We start from the raw sequence: 19,441 nt of genomic DNA, 5'->3' as shown, positions 1-19,441 counted from the left end.
TGCTGGTCCCTAATCAATAAAAGAATATTTCCAGAAATTGCTTTTGAAGTGAATATGAAATAAATTGCTTAAATCCTGAATGAATGCATATTACATTCCTTTGTTAATTTCCAACCCAAATATAAGGTTATGCAAAGCTTATGCAAATTGTGTTTGGCATCTGTGTCTGTGCTAATTATGGGCAATCGTAAAATTGCGGAATTAATTATACATTATCTGAATGGCATTTGAGTTCTTTATTAATGTTACTTAGAAAGAAGATGTACCTTATTTGCATAGGATTTCAGGGGGGGCCTTAAGGTCTCCACAGTTTAGAATTTCACAGGGTTAGACTGAACTACAACTTATTTCAATTTATTTTCATATATTGTCTTTATATGCTTCCCCAAAGCACTTAAAGATTTAATAACATCTAAATCCACTTCATTTTATTTGTACTGTCTTTCTTATTTTGTTGGTGGCAATTGTACTAATATTTTTTTTTAAATGCTGTTCAGGAAACTTTCCAAACTAACTATAATTTTCTTGCATTGCACCTGGAACAAGAAAACTTTGCAGTAGCTATTTTTTAGTTTCCATCAACCAGAAAACTACAAAAAGGCTACGCAGAAACTCTGCTTTCATGGTAATCATCTAGCAGGCCTTGAACTAACAGTGCCGAGGTAAGGCTTTTGGTTAATAAGCAAGTCTAATTAACTGATAAAGTAATAAGGACAAATAAATGGAGCACAGGAAATGTATGCAATTTCAGTAACTAAATAAAGCTGAAAATCTCTCAGCCCTCGTTCATAAAGCATAGATGCTGTATTTCATTGATCTTTTGTCTGGACTATAGGAGAAGCTGGAGAGCATAGAGAAATCCATGCAAGCGAGAGAAGAAGATCACCCACAGAGAAGGGGGAATACGTCACACTCGCAGGCCGCGTTGCCAATCGCAGCACCTCCTATTTGATGATTTTTCGTAATCCAAATACCCAAATGTAGCTTAGAGAAAGCAGTCGTCAAAAATGTACCTTAGTGGAGTCCCGGGAGAAAACATCAAGGATGACAGAGAGGCTCAGAACGACAACTTATAACCTTAGTTGGGTGTTTCTGACATTATGATAGCTTGTTAATCACGTGGTTCGCTGCGGTCTCATTCGCTCCGTCATGTGGCGAATGTGAATGATGATCTCACATGGAGAGTGTTATCCTCTTGAAATTTTCATAAGCCAATTAATAATGTACCAGTTATCCATCATTTAGATTACATGTCAATAGGTATATCTTTATGTTCGCCATTTGCATGTGTGTGGGTGTTTTCTATGCATATTTCAATTGCCTCTAAAAAGAGATGTTGAGATGATTTGCTAAGGTTTTAGTCTCCCTGTTCACGCCCTTGGACTGGTCTCCCATGCAGGCTGTGCCCAGCCTCCCGCTTCCCAAAAGATTCAATGTACCCGTCTCTGCACTGTGCTGTCATTCCAAATATTTGTCTTGCAAACATCAGTATTCCGTTGCATTCTTGTGTGGCTACAGAATACTGGGTGGTTTGTGATGAAGGATGGAAGGGATATCGATTGCAAATAAATCCCGCGACTGTTTTTTTCCTTCAGTATAGACAAATTTGATTTCAATTTTAGTGACCCTTCATATCGTATTAGGTATAACTGCTATCAATACTGTACTTCTAGGAGACAAATATGTATTAGCTGAATACAGAAACAGGATAAAATGATTCAGATGAGTGGAATTCTAGTGGAGAAATTAATTATTAATACTTCGTTCTTCACTTCAGTGTCAAAAAGTGTGAAAGTTTTCTTTTGGCTGAAAAATGTCATGTCTCGGCTAAAAAAAAAAAAAAAGCTCTGATTGACCTCGGAAGCAGGTAATTTATAGTGAGGTCAATCAGGACAAGAAAATGTCCTTTGTCATATGACATCGTCAAGTGCTTCGCTCAAGAGTTGTCATTCTGAATTAGGGAATTTCAGGTTGAAGGTGGAGCATATGAAATCTCCAATTTAATTTCCGCGCACTTATTCCCTTTGTACATGCCTACTTACATGTTATTATTAGGCGTTGCCAAATCGAGGTCAATTCCTGGTGACCATTGAGAAAGCATTTCTCCAGAAAATTCCAATTCTACATTAAGAACCAAAATGTACACGTGAATAGAATACTATGGTATAAATGGGTACAAAACAGCAAACTGCAGTTTTTGGCAGAAGATGGCGTAGCAGTAAATGAGCCAAACCTTCGTTCACAATCCAAGTCCAGTTACTTTTCCCATGAAGCCCCAAAGTAAAAATGCATGTAAAAAGATACCAAGTCCATCCATCCATTTTCCAAACTGCTTATCCTACTGGGTCGCGGGGGGTCCGGAGCCTATCCCAGAGGCAAAGGGCATGAGGCAGGAAACAATCCAGGATGGGGGGCCAGCCCATCACAGGGCACACTCACACACCATTCACTCACACATGCACACCTACGGGCAATTTAGCAACTCCAATCAGCCTCAGCATGTTTTTGGACTGTGGGGGGAAACCGGAGTACCCAGAGGAAACCCCACGACGACATAGGGAGAACATGCAAACTCCACAAATATGTGACCCAGGCGGAGACTCGAACCCAGGTCCCAGAGGTGTGAGGCAACAGTGCTAACCACTGCACCACCATGCCACCCTGCACCAAGTCATTTTAAATAAATTAATCTGCTGAAACAAACGTAACTGGATGATGATCACTGCTCAGAATATAAAAGCCAATAGATATTTATAATTTCCACTATTCATGCATCCAATATTCCAAAACCCCTTATTAAGTCTAGGGTCACGTTATGCTTGGAGTCAATCTGAGGAAGCATCAGGGGACAAAGCAAGGGAGCAGAATGACACAATAAAAGCGGGTCACAGGGCACAGACTCTGCACAAACACCATGGATGATTGAAGAGGCACCAGCTCACGGAACCACATGTCTTGGGGCTACAGGAGGAAACTGGAGACAAGTCGTATGAACACAAGGAGACCAGACAAACTCCTACATTTCTACCAACTGTAATATATATAGCACTCTCCATTCTCCAAGGACAGCAGGAAAAAAACAGAAAGTTACATAAGGCAGCAGGTAGCATGAGGTTAAGGTCATGCAGACAAATCGGATGGTTGCCAGTTCAAATCCCAATAGCCCCCTGCTGTAGTGCCCTTGATCAAGGTACTTATCCAGAAACACTCCAGAAAAATATCCATCTCTATAAATGAGTACGAACTATAAAGTGATTTGAATTAAAAGTATCAGCTACATGTAAAACCTCTTTAAAATGTTTTAAAGAAATAACATCGTTTTTTTAAGGAGCTTTTCTGACTCTATGGGCATTAACTACATTGATGAAATCAATATATTGTAATCAAAATACAAGACTTTATTTCCAAAAGCTAAATATGTCTAAAAAAAGTTTAATCAATTTATAATTAAAAATACCACCCAAGCAGACTTCCTTAGAGGTATATTTCCAGCACTTGAAAGGTCTGAACATGTCTTGCTTACAGTTAGAGATTTATTTACATATATGTAATAAGAGTAACCATGAAACTTAGCCATAAAGACATTGGCTGTATTGTGTGAAGCAAAATTATTATTATGGGCTTCACTTACTGTGTGCTGCATTTGGGTTGCAGGGAGATCATGTGAAGTAGTGAAAAGGGAAAATAAAAAGGTTTCATTTTGTGACGCTCATTATTCCAGCACGTTGAAAGCCCAGCACTTAACTATGATTCTTCCTCAGTCAGACTATTAAGGCGGAATTTTCATCTTTCAAACGGCGTCACAAGCAGCCAATGATGTACGAAAACAATCCCTCATGTCATTAAGTATCGAAGTCCATCTGCTTTCACCAATCACAGCCTGACTTTGTAGTCCTGCTTCTCTTTGAAGGCACCCCTGGGCCATATTTCACCCTCCTTGAAATTCTGAAATCCATTCAGGAGATATTTCTTCGTAATACATTTTGCACTTCAAATTGCCATGTTTTCATGTTTTATGGTGGAAAAAAAACACTGGGTAAATGTTTAAACAGCAAGACTCAAATGTACAAAAAGCACTTTAAACGGTAAACACGAAACTGAGACAAGGCTGCGTTTAAGACTGACATAAAACAGTCCATTAACCCTGACAAAAACTCAAAGAGCCACCAGATATTCTACAATCACAGCATGAGGAGCTCATGACCCTGTTCATCCCATAACGTGACATGAAACTAGGTGAGCTGGACTTCATTAGTTGAGTCCCCAGCAGGTGTTTAATAGCCATGGATATGAAACTGGGCAGGTTTTCCACATTGTTTGCTAATGCTCTGCCTCCTACTGGCTCAAACAGTGCATTACACATTGTACTCCATACTTCTGACTAATGACGCACAGAGAATCAGGAGCCATATTCAGACTAATCAGCTTTTTGTTTTTTTGTTTTTTTCTTGTCAGATGCTTACCTAAACTTCAGGGAAGTTATCCTCAGGTTCCCGTTGATGTGACGGCCTGCCGGTGATGCTGTCGCTTAACCTGTTGGATTTATGGCTTTCGGCACTCCAAGACTCACATTCTGATTTACTGTCATGTCACAATTTGCTCATCACCCGTGAGTGAAATTCTCATGTTTGGCCTCAGGCGTCTTCTCTGAAATGCACAGTAATTGTGAGATTTGGTAAATAAAAATTTAAAAAATTGAATCATAAATATGGAAAGATCCTAAAATATGTACTACTATTATATGATTATACAATTATGTTGGCTGTTAATGTTAATATATTAAGGCTGTTATGGTATACTTAATGCTGTTTAGGAATGTCCTATAAATGTATTATGAAGGTGCACTGAATGTTCTATGACTGCATTATAAAGGCATTATGACGGTGCAGTTAATGTAAAGCATTACAGTACCAAATACTTGCTATTATCAAAGGCTCGGTTGAGTTGGGGGTGGCCAACTTGGTTTAGTGGGAACTTAGGCCTGATTTCACTGCTGCCAGTCATTTTCTGTCATTTTTTATCATGCTTGTCAACTGGCAGTTTCTATTTTATGAACCAAATACATTTCGGTTATGAACATAATATATCAAACAGAAAGCTCATTTGCTACAGAAAATAAATAAACACGTAGCAATATGGATATGTACTTTCAATATTATCAATTCATCTAATTTTGTAGGATGCTAATTATGGTCGGCCTTCAATTAGCCCCATATGTTCTTCTTTGCAAATTAAAAGTTGAAATTAAAATGGCAGCATGCTTCAGGGACAAAGGGCAAAATTAAAAATGTGAAAATAAAGTTAGGAAAAGCCAAGCTTGTGTTTATTAGAAGTGCAGCTTCATCGTCTCATGCTGTGATTTCCCAGCTAATCCCATGTCCCTCCTCTTTGATAATTCAATCAATATAATATCTAATGCAGGGGTCACCAACCTTTTTGAAACTGAGAGCTACTTCACGGGTACTGAGCCATACGAAGGGTTACCAGTTTGAAACGCCATCCTAAACTTATCTAACCTTCATGTATAATAAACATGTTTTAAATGCTTTTTTTAGATATTGTCATTTTCAAATCTATATAAATGCGAATGTGATTAAAGAGGAATAGCAACAGGATAAAATTACATTTTAGACGCTGCTGACTGGTGAGATGTGCTATTTTTAGAACAGGTCCGCAGGCAACTTATGCGGTCCTTGGGGGCATCCTGGTGCCCGTGGGCACCATGCTGGTGAGCCCTGGTCTGCTGTATTCTTCTTGGGATTCATTGTGAACGGGAGAGACATTGATACCGAGCTCCTGGTTTTCTGATGATCTGGCCCGTAAAAATAATTTTACTCTGCTCATAATGCAATTTTTTTTCCCGCAGGGTTAGGCCTGGGGGTGTCGTCACTAGAGAGAAAGCTTCAAATCACGAGCAAGTCCTCCTGTTTTTTTTGGACAAAAGAGCTGATTGACTTCAACTGTGTAATTCTCAGACCTACAGAGACAAACACTGAAATTATTACTGACATCAGTCAAAATCAACTGACAAGTATATGGCAGGGCATGGTTACTTGGTAATTTAAAAAATGTTAGCAACAACTTTGTTTTTTATTATTCACTTAAAATGTAAAGTGTTCCTTTAACCCAGCCAGTGATCAATTGATCTGTACCCCTTTCTGCACAAAATTTTATGCCGCTTATTTAATTCGAGCCCAGAGATGCACAGCTCCTAATGAGAATCATGCATCTTTTGTGGACAGACTAGCAGTATACACAGCCATATATAATGAGCACAGAGATGGCCAAAGCAATAATCAATGGCCCCTGGACGCTGGTTCTAATAACTCAGCAAGCCTCACCAGACCAAAGCCGTAAAGCCGCATTGAGTAGGCGATCTGACAAGCCACATTTCAGGACAGCACAGCTGATTAATCAGTCCAGCGCCGCGGTCGTTTTTACAATATATGGCTTTAGAAACTGAACCGCGATCTGTGGATTGGTTGGGAGTTACTGAACGGGACACTAAGGGCAAAAAGCATTAGTTACGAGAAGATAACACCCCTACTCGAAAGTGCAGCTGTATGAATTACTCACCCCTTCAAGCTACACTGTAGATGCAGAAAAATGGGACCTTGGATTTTTTCATAAGTCTGGCTGTTTTGCTTGCTGGGTATTAAACACCTCTGGCATAAATAGAGCATCCACCTATGGAGGACGTATCAAAATCACATTTATATGTCTACAAATGCTCAGTAGGCCATAGTAATACTGTAGGTTCGGTGTGCTACTCTTGCCCACGCAAATTTATAATTTGATTACATTAGGGAGCCACTTATCAGATATTAGGCTTCTTTACCACAAAAATGTATCAACTTCAGGGATGGGGAATGAAAGAAGCGATGTATTAAAATTCCCTGCACTTCTGCAATTTATATAACTGCATTTATATTAGTTATGCTCAAGATCGAGTTTAGGATTGAGATTTCGCTTTCGATGACTTGCTAATTGACAATATAATCAATACCATGGCAGTTAAGCATTTACACTGATTGATTACACCCATGCAGTTCAGTGCAATTTAAATTCCTATCACATATAATGAAACAAAACAGGTCATACCAGTATCCGCTTCTTGTATTATAATGAGAATGCCGGGGTCCAGCTCTCTGAATATTTTGCAGACTCCAGAAACGACACATCCCATGGAAATGTTCCAGCCTCGTCTGTAATACTTCTACCGATCATCGTGTTGTTCTGGGATAAGCTTTAGGCGAGAGTTGATATTTTTAATACTTGGGGGAGCGCTTCTATTCTACACCATCTGCACCACCGAAGACAGCTACAGTCAATCAGCTACTGGATTATAGGGTTTAAACCACACCCTATCGATCACCTCCCATGCCAGGTAGATATAAGTGACAAATGATAAGCAGGCACACCCCTCTATGAATGGTGCATTCATCACAATTCAGGAAGAACTATTAGTTAGGGTTCTGTACTAAATCTGAGATTCAGTATCAAGAATTGGTTCTGTCAATACTGAGAGCATTAAATCCTATTTCACCTGAAGCCTACATGAGTGGTTTAGAAAACACTCAATGATCAAGTGGGTGAACGCAAAACAAGAATTACAAAATAATAACGGATAACCATGAATAGCCTGAGAATATTACTGGCTTATCAAGCCCTTACAAAGTACGGATTTTAAATGTAGCCCTGTACAGAAATGTAGTTTAGCTTTGGTGTTTTGTATTATTGATGATTTTTCTTTGAGAAAACGTCAACAAGAAACGATTCCTGTGTGTTTTGTCAATCCATCTATCTTCCGCTCGTTTATCCTGTCACTGGGGGGGACCTTGAACCTTTAAAAGGAAGTACAAGGCACGAGGCAGGGGGCACCCTGGACAAAATGCCAGTCTATCACAAATCACACACCTGTAAAACATGCAGGCAGGTGGACTACCGACTGCAAATGTGTGTCTAACGGCTCGTATACAGCTGAACTGAATCGCTGCATTTCATACAAGAATCTCTCTTGTACGCCTGACAGATTATTATTGCATTCTGATTCGCATAGTCTCAAGTCTTTGTTTTGTAAACACTGAAAGTGTGGTGTTTTGTTACAAGGTGTGCTTTAAGGTTCGAGAAAGTGAAAAGAGTACAGCTTCATATCTATTTTTTTTACACTCTCCAAGGGAAACAAAATCAAAGCAAAGCAGAATTTCATATTTGCCATCGCACCGTACACCACCTTTCCCTTGGTCAGGGGTTGCCAATCTTATCCGCAAAGGGCCGGTGTGTATGCAGGTTTTTGGGATAACCTTTAGGTCAGCTGTTCAAACCCAGGTGAGAGGACTCGTCAGCCAATCAGTCCTCTAATTAGTGACCTAATTAGGGAGTTGCAGCGAAACCTGCATATACAGCGGCCTTTTCTGGATAGGACTGGCCACCCCTGCTCTAGATGGACAGGGTTTCTATGGTAACGCCATGTGATTTTTTTTTTTGACTGACATAAAGCTTTTAAATTTCTGAAATACATTTAATTTAAGAGAGTATTTTAAATGCATTTATTTGTACCATAAACATATGTGTGAACAAAATACACGTGGGGAAAAATTATATTTGGGAAATTGACTTTTTGGGTTTGTCAAACCGATTGTGTGTTCTTAACATTTACTTGTAACAAGCAACATTGAGGTAATGTGTAGATGAAGGTTCACCCAGATTACAGGGGCTCCAGGGCTGCTACTGCAGATGAAGTCTGACACCTAAAGGTCTGAATGCATCTATGCAGCCTTATTTGTGAAGATACATGAGTGTTTATTAGTTATGAACTATAAATGAATGTTTCTTTGTAGAATGGTAGCAGAAATGTTCTTACAGAGAAAATGCAACTAAATGTTGAGTGAAAGTCCAACGTCACAGATGTTAAAATGTAGGGGGTGACCTGATTCCAGGGACTACAAATTGACAGAGCTTTTTATAAACAGCCCAAAACTATAAAGTATTATGCAACGTAAAAACGATTGGTTGTCTGAAGTGTTTAATGAAAAAAACATGAGTAAATGTATCACATCTTAAAAAACAAACAATTAAATTAAATGTCCGGGAAAAAAAATATAAGTAGGCCAAAAGACATCAAATTATAACCATGGAGTATTTGTGGATGGTTTTAGTTCAGTTACCAACAAGCACTGAGGTATTTCTTAATATCTGAAGAGAAAGTTAAAACGTGGGGCATCAGTGCAGTCTGTGAGTCCCAAATCTCACCCTTTATACATGTGTATGTATCAGTTCTTAAAATTAATCATACTACTGTATACAATGAGTGGTAAAATGAAACCACCAGCAACAACGAAAAATGTATGGGGCTGCCAAGACGAATTAAGAATTGGCTCTGTACTAGATGATTATTTTTAAATAGTTCCTTCATTTCTGCTTCGTTTTCTGCCCACCACCAGAGGTTCACTGAAATTGGACTGAAGGACATTACTATTCACGAAACCTAAGATGTCATCTGTTCTGAGACATCCGAATTAATCTGAAAAGACCAAAATTTTATGGTAAAAGAGGAAAACTGACAACCAGCAACAAGGTGGATGGACTCAATCTTCACAGCAAAGAACACGAAATTATAGGTCTGAAGATGTTACGGCGGTGCATGGTGCTGGCAGAGAGAAGCAGGGGGGCGAATAAAATTTGGTGACAATGGTGGGGGGGGGGGGGGGGGGGGTCTTAAGCCCGTGCACTAAAGCACCCCTGCCTAGACGTGACGTTCAAAGGTAGTATCGTGTTAATAGCAGGATGCAGCAGCCATCACAAAACATTGGAGACTCATTAGGGACACATTAAAATCATTAGCGATTAACAGGGGTATACCTTGAAATTTTGGGCCCCCTGTCAAAATGTGACTTTATCCCCGCCCACCCAATTGCACATATTATTCTACATATACCAGGGCTCCTGTCAAGTGCCCGACCCCCCAGAATCTGCCATGGTAGCCACACCCCTCTAATGCACCTGGCGGTGAATGTCATGCATCTCATAATTTCCAGAATAACAAGAAGATCTTTTCTATTAACTTAGTTGACCAGGCTTGGCAGTTACAGGCAGATTTCCCTACTGCAGACAGTGCTGAACACTTGGCTCATTACAATCATATTACTGATGTTATTTTGTCATACATGCTCCTTTGCTCCAGAAACTGCATTCCGCATGAAACTCATATCGCACAGCAGTGCTTTACATTGTGATTTGGGACTGAGTTTCAAAGATGTGTTTCATGAGGCTTTTTCAGCAGGAACTTTAATGGAGATATATGGATGCACAATCACCAGGGAATTAAGAACTCGTGTTGGCATTCAAATTTAGAATGACTCCCAAAACAGCAACAACAACAACAAAAACCTTCTACTCCTACTCACTCTACCTACGACTCACATCATTTTTTCCCCCCCTGTAATCCAACAAGCTGCCTTATCTGTCAACATTTCAACTTTCTACAAGAAGCACAGCTGTGCTTCAGTCCTTTGGGAGACAATGTATTGTGAAAAATCTTTGCACCCGTGGAAAGATGTTATAGCACTAACGAAACACTAGATGTCAAATTGATTTAGCACAGTACACACAATTAATTCCCCCTGTAATTTACGTAACAAACTATTTAAGGCAAGCTGTACCAGGTCCATTTTCAACAGATTTAATGCAAGCTCTTAACAAGGACTGTGAATGCTTGCCTTTATTAACCACATTTCTAACATTGAAAGGATTATATATACACATCCCAAGGAATATACTGTTCTTTCATATCTGCAACAAAACAAAAAACATCAGTTATATTTCATTATTGAGTTTCCATGTTTTAAAATGTACACTCGCTGAACATTTTATTAGGAACACTCTACTAATAGTGGGGGGGGGGGGGGGACTCCTTGTAGTCTCAAAAAAGCCACTGTTTTTTGTGGCATGGAGTCCATATGATGTTGGAAACATACCTTTGAGATTCTGGTTCACACTGATATGATTGCATTACGAAATTTCTGGAGATTTCTAAGTCGCACATCCATGCTGCGAATCTCCGGTTCAACCACATCCCAAAGTCGTTCTGTTGGATTCAGATCCAGTGCCTAGGAAGGGCATTGAAGTCATTGTCATATTCATGGGACCAATTTGAGGTAACGTCTGTGACATGGTGGATTTTCATGTGGGACGTAGTCATTAAAAGATGGGTGAATTGTGGTCATGAGGGGATGCTGAAGGGACATTCAGACAGTCTGTGGCATTCGAGTGATGATCGATGGGTATTAACGGGCCCAAAGGTGTGCTAAGAAAACACTCCCCACACCAGTACCACACCCACCAGCCTGGTCAGTTGACGCAAGGCAAGTTGAGTTGAATTCCGGCTATTGATGCCAAATTCAAACCCTACCATTTGTGTGCCTCAACAGAATCAAGATTCATCAGAGCAAGCTACGTTTTTTTTTTGTCTTCCATTATCCGGTTCTGCCGAGCCTGTTCCCACTGCAGCCTCAGCTTACTGCTCTTGGCTGACAGGAGTGGAACCCGACATGCTCTTCTGCTGTTCTATCTCATCCGTCTCAAGATTCAACATGTTGTGCATTCTGACATGCTTCTCTGCCCACCACAGTTGTACGGAGTGGTTATCTGAGTTACCGTATTGCCTTTCTGTCAGCTCGAACCAGTCTGTTTTTGTCCCAGAACTGCTGCTCACTGGCTGATTTGTGTTTTTCGCACCATTCTGAGTAAACTCTAGAGACTATTGTGTGTGAAAATCCCAGGAGATAGGCAGCTAAAGATATACTAAAACCAGTATGTCTGGCACCAAGTCACTGAGATCACATTTTTCCCCCATTCTAGTGTTTGATGTAAACAATAACAAGCTCCTTATGAGAATGACAAGATGATTGCGTGATTTTATGCATTGTGCTGCTGGCACATGATTAGATCATGACTGATGAGATTATTGAATAAAGAGCTGCACAGGTGTTCATAATAAAGTGCTCAGTTCATTTCTGAAATGTGATTGTTATACGCTCATTTCTGAGATATCAATATATCTATCCATCTGTATTTCCAGCCTCTTATGTGGGACAGGCTTGCAGAGCTGAAGAAAACTAAGATGTGTCTTGAAAAGGAGGCACCAATAAGGTTAGCCTGCCACCTCTGGGAAAGAAAGGGAAACGCATGTCTTTCGTTTATATTTGTTGGCTGTGGTGTTCTTATACATACCAATTACTTTAGACTATATTCTTTTGTCTCCGAAACAGAAGATAGCTTGTTTGGATGCGACATATAACCTCATAGGATATAGTACCAAATAATTCTATATTCGTTTTCTATATCCGTTTGTGTGTTTGCGTGTGAGGCTTTTCTGCCATTGACACGTCTATTTTTACTGCAGCAATCTAACCTTTCTCTATAATAGTGTCACCAATGTGCTGCAGTAAGTCCTCCTGGCAGTAGGTGGCAATGGAGAAAAAACGAAGTGATTTTTAGAACATTTTTAGAGCTGTTTTATTTCTACATTAATTGAATTTTCCCAGAACAGTGACATCAAAGATAGTTTAGTCTTGAAATATGTTCTTTTGGTTTTATAATTTAATTTTTAAAAAGTTTTAACGTTTGACCTATGGAGGTGGGCAAATTACCACCGGAAGTTCTGTTACCTTGACGAACGAGAAGATGGCGGCGCTTCGGGTGGTGGTGACCGGGAGCGGCAGAACCCTTCTGAACGCTCCGAAATCTGTTCACACTCCCAGGGTAAAGGCCGTTTTGCGTACAGCGTCGTGTGCATTGAATGCGCGGTTTTCCGTATGGTGGCGGAGTGTACGGAAGCGGAATACTGCTTAAGGATTTTGGATGGATAGTGTAAGAGCAATGCAAGGTCATTCAGGGAATCGTGTCCTGTTACTTTTATAAATGAGTCTTTTCTCAGGAAAGGCGGTGAGAGTCAGCAACAGCTTCTTTTCAATCACGTTATTTGCATGATGTTTTTGTTAAGTGTTATTTCACACAAAAAACAGTGTTACCGATGATTTTAAATGGATCGCGATCATGTTCAGCTGCAGATGCAAAGGTGACATAATGGCTCGTCCATTTAGGCAGAAACGCTGGCTTTTAATGTTTCTTTCACTGAATATTTGAGAGCCGATGATCGTGAAGTTGTTGTCTAGCTTATGGATTACAGGCTTGTACAAAGGCTGGGTCGTCCAGCAAATCGGCGTGGTACTGTAAAGTATTCCTGTGCTTACATCTGTAATCATAAGCAGTCGTGATTTCCCGGACAGCTCATTAGACAACCACTTTCCATAGATACAAAGTAGCTGATGACTGTAATATCAGCTTATTTCTACAGCAAAATTAGCTTCACAGGCCATACGAATTACATTCAATGAATAGTGTCTTTTTTTCTTATTTATTCTTGTACGATGGTGTGAGCAGGTGCCTCTTTGAAGTATTTAATGCTCAGCAGTCACTTCCAAAACGGTCATTGACTAATATCAACTCTTTCGTATACCTTTTATATTTAACCTCCAAAACAACTGTTTCAGGTTATTCTGTGTCTGAAGGATAAATAATTCAGTTAATGGGCTGAGATGGAACAGATTTAGCGATCACATCTTATTAGTTTAATAGAGTGAGACCAGTGGAATGGATGGTTGTGTATCTCTGGCAGGGACTGGGCCATGCAGGCTGCATGTTTAGCCGGCAGAGCTGCTTGAACTGAGACGTTCTGAAGGGTCACCCTGATGTATCCCAGTGCGATCATTGGCCTCCTTTAGGACTGCATGTGTACTAAGTGTAGATATTTCCCATAGACAAGATACCATTGTTATGACTGTGATACGATTAACTGTTGCTCTGAAGCTGTGGCCTATATCTCAGATCCTTCTAAAATTTCTTTATCCCTCCAGGCCAGTATGTCGTTTGCAAGCCTTTCCCGGGGTAAAAAGGTGGCACTGTCCACGCTGGGTGTGCTAACAGCAGGGGGTGCTGGCCTTGCCTTGGCCTTACATCAGTCTGTGAAGGCATCTGACCTGGAGCTGCACCCACCCTCGTATCCATGGAGTCACAACGGGATGCTGTCCTCTCTGGATCATGCCAGGTGTCCCTCCTCTCGCTAAGTCTGAAGTTAGCTTTGTGGGATCTCCAGCAAGGAAACGGGATGCTTTCAGTCTCACCCCAACACAGTAGCTCAGTCAGCTACAAATTTCCAAAATAAGACATTTTTGTGGTCTCTGAGAAAATTTTGATACATATTGATGATTTTACTGGTTTTAATTATAGCAGTTTATTTTTTATTATAAAACAGGTTATACAAAACTTAATGGTGTAAATCAAAGCTGCCAAAATACAGGTGCTCCTCGATTTACAATGTTGCTTTCTGATGAACCCATCGTAAGTGGAAAATATCACAAGTTGAATATGAATTTCATAATTAAATGCATATCTGCTGTCACTGTATAAGTAAATAAGTAATACTGTAACTAGCTAAATACCAGTAATCGAAAGGTAAATAAATGAATACAAGTCTACTTGGTTAAACATCGTATGATATGGCGTTAAACATTTTACACTCACGGTCGCTACTAAAATTGGAAGTGCAGCTGGACGGACGCTGCCAGTATCAGTATAAAGTATCGTACGGCATGTGAGTAGCCCGGAATGGATGAAAATTTAAAGCTGACTACTGAATGTGCGTACTGTCACAGCATCGTAAAGTCAAACATTGCGAGTCGGTTCATTGGAAAGCAAGGAGCATCTGTACATATTTATTCAGTTTTGATCAGAATGCTGCAGTGACCGGTCTTGACAGGGATAAATACCCACTAACAATTGTTGCGGTTCTCGTTCTCAGCATTCGCCGCGGGTACCAGGTGTACAAGCAGGTGTGCGCTGCCTGTCACAGCATGGAGTATCTGGCCTTCCGTAACCTTGTGGGCGTGTCGCACACAGAGGCTGAAGTCAAGGCTCTGGCTGAGGAGGTAATAGGGTCTCGCCTCGTTTGTGAGCAGTAATGAAGACGGAGGTACAGTCGGGACGACTAAATATCCCTTTGGCCCCCCGTGGAGTTTAATCAACCCACATCCAACAAAGTTGGATTGAGACAAGTGCAACTCCAAGCATCTGTGCGGAGAACCGGCTCAGAATCCCGCACGCAGTTGGCTGAATTTCAGCTGTGCCCTGAAGATGTGTCCACTGTCTGACGTGTAAAGGTTGAGATTCATTAACGCGTTCACACTAGGCAAGACAAACCTGCACATCGCCCGAGCCTACATAAGAAGCAGCTGTAGAAAACACATGACACATTAACTGTTTAATCTTTTAAAAAATTCTTGGCTTTGTAAAATAGATGCTTAGGTAGTGAATTAAAAATTGAGGAACCGCAGTTTCGATCAAAGGCAGCCTGAAATTTATCTCTCATGCTCTGATACAGATGCAATTAATGCTATACACTAATGATTAGTAACTATAACATCCATTCATTGTAGTTTTTTTGGTTTGGAAGACAAATCCCCAGAGTTTCTAGTACGATACGATCATTTTTAGCTGCTCAGGAACCAGTGTTTAAGGCCCTCCCTGTGCTTCGTTCAGATCGAGGTGGTGGACGGCCCAGATGAGAGCGGAGAGATGTTCACCCGACCAGGAAAGCTCTCTGACTACTTCCCCAAGCCGTACGCCAACCCGGAGGCTGCTCGCGCGGCCAATAGTGGAGCTTTGCCCCCAGACCTCAGTTATATCGTCAATGCTAGGTACAGCCTACAACTGCTGCTGCTTGTTTATTTACATTTATTTTTTTATTATTAATGCATTTTTTTTCTCCTCACATTCTCCTTGAAGACATGGTGGGGAGGACTATGTGTTCTCCTTGCTGACGGGTTACTGCGACCCCCCTGCGGGAGTTTCTGTGAGGGAGGGGCTCTACTACAACCCTTACTTCCCTGGCCAGGCCATCGCGATGGCCCCCCCAATCTACAATGAGGTGCTGGAATATGAGGACGGTCAGTTATCACACCCCCAGCACTGCATTCCCACCTCCTCGCTACCTAGTATTGGATAAGCAGTTGATTGGAGGTATTTAAGGTTTGGAATTGAGCTGTCGCACTTTATCATTGTAAAACACTGTTGCGTCCAAGAAGAAAAGCATAGTGTCAGTATGTTACACTAGGGGGTCCCCAAACTTTTCATGCCCCCCAGACTGGTTTACGTCGTACAGAAATTTCATGTGCCTGTGAAATGGCTGTGGTGAGGGACCAGCGGCACACTTGACAGTTTCATACCTTTAATCACTTCCATTATTTTTAAATGCAAACAGAATGTACAAACATGAGGGGTTGTAAAACAATTTATGATTTATTTTTGGAAATTAACCAACCCCTCTGCAAGACTTGGTGGAATACTGGGAAAAGACCAGTACCAGTCTGTGCACCAGGGTTGAGATCCCCTACAATTAAACCATGACAGCCCACAGGATCTACTTAAAGTGGTCTAATACTTGTGTGACAGTAGTGTTTCCCAATCTGGTCCTTGGGGATCCACAGTTGGTCCATGTTTTTGCTCCCTCTCAGCTCCCTACCACAGACAGTCAACATTTTTGCTCCCTCCTTCCTACCTACCTGTCTATGGGTCTCAGAAGACCGGGTTGGGAAACTCTGGCGTACAGCATTAGTAAACAGTCTTGAGCAGGCTGTAGTAATTATCAGTTAGTTATTTCTTTACTTCAGGGGCAAAACGTTAACATGAAACAGTTTTGTCTTCAATGCTGTTTTTACATAACGGAACATTACAAACCGTATATTTCCTGAAATTTATATTGTTATATAAATTTATATTTATCATAAATTTATATATTGAGCAGGTGGGTTTTTTTGTGGTGAAGCAGTTTATGTTGACTTGTACATGGCTGAGCAGGTGAGCTGAGGTGGTTCTTGCTGCCCCTCTTACAGGGACCCCCGCCACCATGAGCCAAGTGGCGAAGGATGTCTGTACCTTCCTGCGGTGGGCAGCAGAGCCAGAGCACGATCAACGCAAGCGGATGGGTCTCAAGGTGAGACTGTTGGCACATCGCCGGGGACTGCACAGCTGGTCTCCCCTGCAGGCAGGCGGGGTGCTAGCTATGGACTCCACACCCCAAGGTTGCCTGGTCCCACAAGGGACACTAATGTTGTACCCTTGAACCAGATCCTTTACCTGGAGCTGTATCAATAGATAAACACTGTTACACCTAAGCAACTAAATGTCAGTGTTTTAAGTTACCTCAGTCAGCTCAGTAATGCTGGTGGGTTGGATAATTGTTTTTTAACTTTATATAATGTGCTTAGGATAAGTTAAATGATTAGAAATGTTTAGTGCTTGCCTGTATGCTGTGTTGTTGCACTGCGTTGATTTGAATAGCTACCTCATTATGCTTTATTTGGTAGATGTTGTGTAGCTCATGCCGAAACCCAACTTCCACTAGTACCTGCGTGTTCAATGGAAGCTCAGCCTAGCTGCACTTATGTGCACTGTAGTCTATGAGAGCTGTATGTCCGTAATGTACTATTTCCCAGTGTAAATGTCAACATTCTGCCTCTACCTACCTCCCCCCCCCCCCCCAGATGCTCATGGGCTCCGCAATCCTGCTGCCACTAGTTTATTACCTGAAAAGACACAGGTGGACCGTCTTGAAGAGCCGCAAGATTGCCTACAGACCGCCAAAGTGAAACGTCCCCACAGCCACCTCAGCGCCTCATTCCCCCGACTGGATCCAGTTTCCGATTCACAATCAGTGCTGGGGATGAGCGACTCGCACGGTGATTCGCTCTTGTCCACATCACTTGAATAATGCATCATTTTGCAGTTTTCCTCTTCCGAAGGAGCTTACAGACAAAACCTCGTGCTCAACGTTTTATTAAAAATAAATTATAAAAAGAGAAAAAGGAAACATTGGTCACAGGTAGTCTCGGTTCATTTGGGGAAAGAGTTATGTTTTGATCTTTGTGAATTGTCCAAAACACATGAATACCTGTTATACAGAGGTATACCTAATAAAAAAAAAACTACTCAATTTCACTGACCTTGTGCTGCTTCTTAAAAATGCAATATTCGTAACTTAGTGTAATCAAACTTGTAGAGGTTTGATAAATATTAGGCAAGCTTACTGACCTGATATCTCATGCGCTTGTAGAGTTTTCAATCCCAACCAGATACTTGACCAGGGAAATAAATTTAACAGGTGGGAATACAGGCTGTCAGAATACAGTTTGGTCTATCTTAGGTAGCTGATATTTCATAGTACGTTACTGTTAACATTTGTCTCAACATTCTACATATAAAACAACATAAGGTGTAAAAGATGTCATGATGTTGATTATTACTACTACTACTATTTGTTGACGGTCTCTATGGATGGTAAAGGGGACCACGCGGCTTACAGCGCCTGGGTCTTATACCGCAAGGCATCCGCATGCAGTCCGCTATCTAGGGTTAGTGTAACCCTTAGGGCAGGGGTGCCCAATACGTCGATCGCAAAGGTAATGTGGGTAGATCGCATGGCATAAAAAGTAGATAGATGAGACGTTCAACCGCGCCGGCTGCTGCCAAACCGAGTCGCCTAGTCGGCCTCCAATTTATTTCTACTAAGCTTAAGGGTATAAAAATGAATGGGGGAGCTGGACCAAGTAAGAAGCCAAAAACCTACCACTTCCATATGGAATAAGAGGAGGAGTATTTTTTTTCACCATGTCATATTCGAAGTGCGTTTGCCTCATCTGTCAGTCTGTCATTGCTATTCCGAAGAAGGGAAACGTGGAGCGGCATTTTCGGACTGTTCATAAAAACTACGACATTAACTTCCCTCCGAAAAAGCGAGCTGAGAAAGAGAAAGGTGAATGAACTAAAAATGCTTTATTTATCCCAAAGGGAAATTAATAATAAAGAATATTCGGTATATCTATCAATAAATATGTTTTACATTTTTATAGTATGTAGATCATTCTGATTTGATCATTTATAAGTAGTTCGCAAGTTGAAAGGGTGTGGACACCCCTGCCATAGGGTCTGACTGTGTGCACTGGTAACAATATTTTGTTACTGTGATGATTGTTACGGGACAAACCGGCATGGATGGATGCTTTAAACCTATAGAGTAAAATCGGACCAGCTAATGCCCTTTGTTTTCTCATGCATCCAGAAATATGGCACAACAGACTTGACAGGCCTGTAGAATGAAAGAAGAATTTACGCAGTGTTTTCATATTTTAATTATAGTTATCAAGTACCAGATGGGTCACTACAAATTGGAAATAATGGCGGGGAAACGAACAACGTGTTAAATAAATCTTCTCCCCAGTTCGGTAAAGTTGGAAAGACATTGACAGATTCGAACTTCGCGGCTCAATAAATCTTAAACAAAACGTTCTTGCAACGCAATATACTTGTCTATTCAACGGTGGTACGG

At 41.0% G+C, this 19,441-nt stretch overlaps 1 protein-coding gene across 1 annotated transcript; it reads left to right on the top strand.

Moving 5' to 3' along the window:
• Nucleotides 1-12,621: 12,621 nt before the first annotated feature.
• LOC125747905 (cytochrome c1, heme protein, mitochondrial) lies at nucleotides 12,622-18,055 on the top strand. The gene is made up of 7 exons (XM_049023505.1): nucleotides 12,622-12,762; nucleotides 13,917-14,107; nucleotides 14,861-14,987; nucleotides 15,598-15,755; nucleotides 15,844-16,004; nucleotides 16,950-17,050; nucleotides 17,601-18,055. The coding sequence occupies exons 1-7, from the start codon at nucleotides 12,685-12,687 to the stop codon at nucleotides 17,703-17,705; spliced, it is 921 nt and encodes a 306-aa protein (XP_048879462.1). The 5' UTR covers nucleotides 12,622-12,684; the 3' UTR covers nucleotides 17,706-18,055.
• Nucleotides 18,056-19,441: the final 1,386 nt, after the last annotated feature.

Source organism: Brienomyrus brachyistius, chromosome 8 (assembly GCF_023856365.1).
Source record: "Brienomyrus brachyistius isolate T26 chromosome 8, BBRACH_0.4, whole genome shotgun sequence".
NCBI lineage: Eukaryota > Metazoa > Chordata > Actinopteri > Osteoglossiformes > Mormyridae > Brienomyrus > Brienomyrus brachyistius.
This window is presented reverse-complemented; position numbering and strand designations above follow the sequence as displayed.

What these genes read in the sequence shown, in the direction of transcription:
- LOC125747905 (XM_049023505.1), top strand. Translation starts at nt 12,685, where the DNA reads ATGGCGGCGCTTCGGGTGGTGGTGACCGGGAGCGGCAGAACCCTTCTG. An exon ending in TCAAGGCTCTGGCTGAGGAG is followed by an intron (nt 14,988 to 15,597) that starts GTAATAGGGTCT and finishes TGCTTCGTTCAG; the next exon opens with ATCGAGGTGGTGGACGGCCC. An exon ending in AGTTATATCGTCAATGCTAG is followed by an intron (nt 15,756 to 15,843) that starts GTACAGCCTACA and finishes TTCTCCTTGAAG; the next exon opens with ACATGGTGGGGAGGACTATG.